At 32.4% G+C, this 6920-nt stretch overlaps 1 protein-coding gene across 3 annotated transcripts in view; it reads right to left on the reverse strand.

Moving 5' to 3' along the window:
• Nucleotides 1-209: 209 nt before the first annotated feature.
• LOC110038849 (KH domain-containing protein At5g56140-like) overlaps nucleotides 210-6920 on the reverse strand; it is a 25201-nt gene continuing 18490 nt past the window's right edge. For 2 of the 3 annotated variants that reach the window (XM_020743765.1, XM_020743766.1), the window contains exons 4-7: nucleotides 6676-6795; nucleotides 6459-6575; nucleotides 877-1020; nucleotides 210-787 (exon numbers count right to left, since the gene is read on the reverse strand). In XM_020743765.1, coding sequence (XP_020599424.1) covers nucleotides 638-787; nucleotides 877-1020; nucleotides 6459-6575; nucleotides 6676-6795 — 531 coding nt within the window. In that variant the 3' untranslated portion in view covers nucleotides 210-637. The remainder of the gene's footprint in view (nucleotides 788-876; nucleotides 1021-6458; nucleotides 6576-6675; nucleotides 6796-6920) is intronic. The other variant, XR_002295458.1, reaches the window with a different exon arrangement.

A 6920-nucleotide genomic window follows, 5' to 3' on the forward strand; every position in this document is an offset into this window, starting at 1 on the left:
TTTAAAATATCGCTATCCTAATTGAATAGACTTTTTCAGAAGGAACCAAAAAGGTAATCACCTACTTTTTGCCACCGCAATATGTCCTTAAAAAAAAGTACTAGCATGCAATCAGGAATAAAATAAATATAACATCAGTAATTATTCAAATAAATAGAAGGAAAAGTGGAACGAAGAATATCAGCAGGCAATGTAAATAATATATAATATAAATAATGCAATCGTCAAATCTCTAATAAGATAAAATTCGGTGCAAACATTTATCCCTAACAAGGAAAGATTACTTGTGGGGAATTAGCACCTCACATCATATACAAACACCGAATAATCTTCTTTACAAACAAACCCCTACTCTCTCCATACAAAACTGACAGACGAACACAAACTCCAACTGGTCCCTGCATATTTTTAAGTAAATCTCAACAATACCTCGTTAACTAAGATAAACAAAGTTATGTGATCAGGAATCATTCAAATCGCATTAACCATTCAAAAAAGAGACACTTAATGAGAGCACATACCATCACTCAAATATGCCATAAAAGGCTTTGAGAGCTGGGAAATCAGCTTCAATGGAGAACATTAGCCGTCAATGTAAAGCATAATATTATCACCTCCACCTGCGAAGACAACTTGTTCACCCTCTTGTCTTTGCTCTCTTCATGCCAAGACTGTTATGAAAAGGGGATACAGAACCAGACATCTGAGAACTGTCGTCTCGGAGAGTGCCATTCAGCATGGCGAGCTCTCGTAGCTGCTGCTTCTTGATCATATCCTGCGACTCATCCTGTTTGTAGGTGGCAGGTGAAAGACGAGAGTTATTAATATTTGCATTATTGGGAGTACATTCAGTAGAACGTTGGAAGAGGGCAATACCACGGGTTTCAAAAGTTCTTCTAATATATCTCGAGCTTGTATCAAACGAGAATCAATGATTTCCACTGGCAATTCTGCATCTACTAAGATGTGGAGAGGTTCATTCAAGTGCTCATAGCCGGGCTTCCCTCTCATCATTTCCTCCTGAGATGTTACAAGCGACATGCAACATTTTCTTTACGTGCCAAAACAATTGCTTTAAAAATTTGTATTTATTTACGTATCATAATAGCAATAATTTTACAATGATTAGGAATTCTTTTACCTTTGAAATAAAGTAATGTGGTTATGACGAGGTAAAATATGAAAGTCAAACATGTTTTGCCATTTTTAAACAAGGTCTTACCTTCAGCAGCCTTTTTTTCCAACAAGAACCAAAATAGTCAAAACAATGAGCAAAAAGCAGGAAGTGACTTTTATGATCCCTAAGATAGGTTTTCAGAAATGTTTTTACCCGCGTGAAAATTCAGCATGAAATCTATCACAAAGGGAGCAAGCAAGTTCACTCCAATGCACCAAGTCGTCTGATATTTCTTGTTGCTAAGGTTAAACTTCATGCTAAATTTTTTAAGCAGATAAAAGGCAGTAAATTACTGTTGTTGGGATTGATTAAAAATCAGCATTGTAGGAACTTCAAGCATTCTATCAAAAGAGCTTACAGGTTTTGTTCTTTTTAATTGCAATTAAGTTGGATATTTTGTTTGGAAGAATGTTCTTTGTAATAATAAATTTATTACAATAATCAAATAAGTTCTCCAATTAAATGCTACGGAAGGTCTACCAATAGGAGTGCATATTCCAATGTCTGCAGTCCTCAGACTCACAAGCACTGTGGGACATTCAATTTCAAATAAGGAAACATAGAAAAATTCCACTCTTCCTTCGATTATTTTCTCTTTCTTTCAACTGAATTCCATTTGGTATGTTTTTAAGACCAATGTACTTTTTTGGCCGCAGCAAATGGAAAGCGTATTTATATTTTCCGCTGAACTGAATCCATATAGACTTTTAAATCAATGTATAGATATTTACTTTCACATCGAACCCTTAGAAATGCCAAATGCAAGGTTCCAAATCCCTTGAACCGGTTGACACTGTAAGAGGATAGTATCGGTCCCTAAATTTGATAGAAAAACCTCCAAATTTGGGTTTATGCCTCTTCTGCTACACTGCTCTTTTCAATTGAACAATCCCACCGATAGAGTAATTCATCAATTTTAACTCACTTCGGTAAAAGCTTGCAAAACTTGCCGACCTCACAAAGAAAGAGAAATCATGAACCAGATAAAAAATTTGCATTTTACCAGGGAGAAGCCAGATACTTGGCAAAATGATATAGAAAATAAGCTTTAATACAATTTTGTGGAAGAAGCCTAAAAAGAAATTTAAAAAAAAAATAAAAAAAAAGCTTCCATAGAAATTTAATTCAATGAATGCAAAAGATCCAAAGGTATAATTAAAGAATAATTAGGAAAGAGAATAAGAGAACATAGTATCTCACTCCAAAAGCAAACAACATTATTAAGGCGTTTTTAGGCATACGATGTCTTTAAGCCAATGAGACACGCATCATGCCATGGGTTAAAAAAATTGAGCCAACACTTAGAACAAAAAATAAAAATTAGCCTTTTAAGATAAAAAATTGGATTCGGAAGGTATGGAAAGAACATTAAAACTGACAAAAAAGGATGCACACTAGAAAGTTAGTTACATTACCTACAAGAGTAAGAGTTCGAACTTCAAGATTAAAAAATGCCTTTGTTTGGTTGCTTCATATTTTCTTCCTCAACATCATTATAGAGTTTCTCATTCCTGTGTTTTCTTATTCACTCAGTTTTGGCATGCAGCTATAAGTAAACAGCTTGGTTTTATTTTATTCTTGTTTATTGCACGATAGCAGGGATTGAGCTTGCTTTAGAAATTATTTAATGTTAGATGGAAGTTGGAACCTACTGTTTTCTCTGAAATTAAGGCTGAAAACTTGTTCTTGTTGCTAGAATGGAAGCATGTTAAATAGAAGCTTGATTTTAGGCCAAATCTCAAAAGTATTCCAAGAAGTTACTAATTTTGAATCTTTTAGGTTATAAATAAATCATTCAGACATGTTAAATGTATTACATTGTAGACAAATTTTTTATTTTCTTCTCAATTCTAGTGTGCTGTTTAATCTATGATATTTAATCATTTTGCAAATCTTGACCACAAATTCTGGAGAAGATTCTCGTTATATCAAATTGAGGACTACATCTTCAATTGATGGCCACTAAAATTTGTTCTTCTATCAAACTATTTTGTGAATGATTTTTGTGTGATTGAAATTTCATTAAGTTTACTACATATTAATTTTATTTTTATGATGTGAATATTAATCGTTGAAGAATTTTATATTCGCTCCCAAATTTCTGGTAGAAATTCATATTTTGTCCTCCATTATATTTTTGTTTTGAACGAATTAAATGAGCTTTCTGATTATCAATATATATATATATATATATACCTAAATTAAAAGAACAAAAAACTGAATTGTGATCTTTTATGCAGTTTTTTACGCATCACATACAAATTTTGCATCAATGAATCCAAGATGTTAAAACAGTCTACATCACGTAGACATCATTTTAGCTATAAATCAAATATAAGAATTATCAAAGAGTAAGAACTTAACATTTTTGTGAACTTGAAGATTCTTTTTCAATCTTCCTTTTATAATTATGTTCATGACAGCTCTTATTTCCATCAGCATGAGCCGTAACATATTCAAGAATACCAACGCTATGAAAAGGTTATCAAGCAAATCATAGATATTTAGGTTGAAAAGCTTCAACTGCAGTTTCATCTTGCGTCAAAGTTCTATAGAGGAACCATTCAAACAATGATGCTACTTAGAAAATCAAAGAAGAGACGTTTGAAAGTATCCTCAACTATTTGAGAACTAAATGATTTAAGAGAATATGATTTTTATCACATTCTTCCTTCCCATAGAATGAAAACAACAAGGCATAGAGAGCAGTTAAGGGCCACTTCCCTCTTGTTCTCATCGTAAGTCCCAACAAGTCAGTGCAATCCTCCCCACAACTTCCTTCTCCTTCATCAATAGACCACAAAATCATGTTCTCTTCATTCATACATGGATCGTAGCCCATAGTCCCATCCTTCATTGATAGTGCGAAAAGTTGCCTCCGTTCCCCCGCAATCAGCTCTTCATCTTTGGCTTTCTAACAGACTATGAAGATTTGAGCAGGAAAAGTGTTATTTCTTCATCTCCTCAAACCTATCCTCAAACATGATTTATCCTCAAATAACCTTGTCATTGCTTTCCTCTCTCTTCTACAATCACTAGAATGAATCCCCATTATCATCACATAGAAATCATCTATTGCCCTTCCCTTCACGTTATCATATCATTAGCTCACAACTCATCAGCTTCCCACCATTTTCATGGGCGATGTTGTACATTATGTAATTTAACAGATTCATTATCAAATGTGTAACTAAATCTTATGATTTGACAATTGTGCTTGCAAAGATCTCTTGCATGTTATTAATTATATGTTTGTTTATATTACTAAGAAGAATTTAACCTAAATCATGCTAATATAGGCTTACTACTCCAATCTTAACTAATTAATGCTAAAATCATGGGTTAATAACTTAAGCTTAGGATTTTATTTAGCTAATTATAGGTATTTTAACACGTATTTAATTATTTTGGCTCGATAGATGGATATGAGTATACATATAATTAACATAGAGCTTTTTTTTAGTGTTTATAAATTACACAAAGTCTGGTGTAATTTCTATGAATCTTAGCTAAATGATACATTCAATTAGCAGACCTCAAGGAAGGTCGCTTGTATTTATTAAAAGATAAACATATTTTTTGAGGTATAACCATTGAAATTATTGTAGAATTTATTCAATTTTTATGTGCCTACCTATAATATGCTTGGTAGCAATAGTTATTCCTACTTGGATGAAAAGTATTACTTTAGGAAATAAGAATTCATGTGATTGGCATCTTTTATAACATAGATGCATACCTTCAATAGTCGAGCACGAGCTTGAACATGCAGCACATTGATTGGAAACAATTAAAGAATCCAAAGAAGCTCACATTATCTTAAGAAAAAAAAAAAGAAAGCCTCTAATGCTCTAGCATTAATAATACTTTTCCAACATTTTGTGGGCATTATTGTTTAAATAAATCTTATTACTTGACATTTAATATGTTAAATATTCATGGTCCACAGAAATTTTTACTTATTGTTCTTGACATTTTTTGCATAATTTACATGTTTGATGGATTTTGATCATTTATGTTGCCCAACTGACTAACAAATTACTGGTCAAATTCGTTGTTCAGCCTTATAAGTAGATTGATGACTCTAATGAGAAGAAGAGTCCACGGACTCTACTAACTTGGTGATGACTTTCCTATTGATTCAAACTTGTTGTATTGCACTGACATGAGATATGACATTTATAGATAAAACATTTCTTGACCATGCACTTACATACAAAAATATACTGTGAATGCTGAACAATTACTTTATGACATAATGACTTACAAGCACATAATTTTTAACTAGTTTTATAGCATATTCTCTGTTTCAGACATTTGTTTAAAGTTTTGCTTGGTTCTTAAGTCATAAATTTTACCTGCACTGATACGCGAGATGCGACAATTTCTACCAAATAGCTTTAGATTAAGTATTGAATGCTCCAAGGTTTTCAAAGTAGATATCATAGTTTTACTCACGATACTCAATTTGATCGGTTACCTTGTTTCCTACGTATCTAAAACAATCCTCGTGCCTACTTATTGGTAACTTGCCTTGTTTTCTAATTTCAACTAATAAATTAGTTGAGATAAACTTTTATCATTCAAAAAATTTAAGACAAAAGATGTAATGGTTCTTCGATGTTAGATTATTCATGTTACAAATGCATGGATAAAAAGTTCCTATCATATTCTAGCCATTCTTAAGTATTACCATGTAAATTCCTTTCATTGTTATAAAATCACTTAGTTTTAACCTATGGACTCGTCTAATGAGTTAAAAACAAGTCCCTCATATCCCAAGTTGACCATGTGTTTCTCCAAGGAAATGAGGCCTGACAACCAAGTCCTTTTATTAAGGCATGACACCATATTTGCTTAAAGTTAAATGTTTGAATCCAAGATAAGTTGCATAACACAAAGGATGCGGCATTAATATTCCACGGCGTGAGAGCATATATTAAATGGAAATTTCTTCACAAATATTCTCATAGAGATGTACACAGTGAAGTTAATGGTAAATAACTCTTAAAATTGAATTTACTGAGTAATGGTAAAAGTCAACTCGGGCCAACCAGGCAAAAATGTAACAAGCATATAATTGTAAATTTATAAAATGTTTTTGGAGTCTATAAAGCTACTCAATCATTTAGCATACTAATAGAGCTAGATATCTACCACCATAGCAGTGGCACTAAACCTGCATATATGCAGTACAGTGTTTGCTAAATATGATGTAATGAAATTTGAAATATTATACTAGAAGTAAAAAATACAGAAAAAAATTTAAGAAAAAAATTACCCGATTTGGATCTTTGATGCTACCACGTCCTCTTATTAAGACACGACACTCGGTACTAGCTTCCACCCGTTTGAGAGAATTTCCCCGTGGACCGAGAAGACGTCCGACAAAATTGTACTGTAGAAACAAAAACAAACAAATGATAAAAAATGAAAAAATATCCATACAAGCAGGAAAAAAAATACTAATCAAAGATTTAACCAACAAGAGTACATACATTAGGGTACTTGTCTACAGGAATATCAACCCTGATGGTTTTTTTAATAATGATACCAGAAGAGCCACCAGGTGACCCAAGCCATCCATGTCCTGAAGGAGATTGCATCATTCCTAACCTCTACAAATTACCCAAAAAAAAATATCTCATTAAATATTTCAAAAAATGACATTAAATATAAATAATTGAAACAGATACATCTAAGGCTTGGATGCAGATTAAAAAAGCATAAAAAACGATATATA

Source organism: Phalaenopsis equestris, unplaced genomic scaffold (assembly GCF_001263595.1).
Source record: "Phalaenopsis equestris unplaced genomic scaffold, ASM126359v1 Scaffold234160, whole genome shotgun sequence".
NCBI lineage: Eukaryota > Viridiplantae > Streptophyta > Magnoliopsida > Asparagales > Orchidaceae > Phalaenopsis > Phalaenopsis equestris.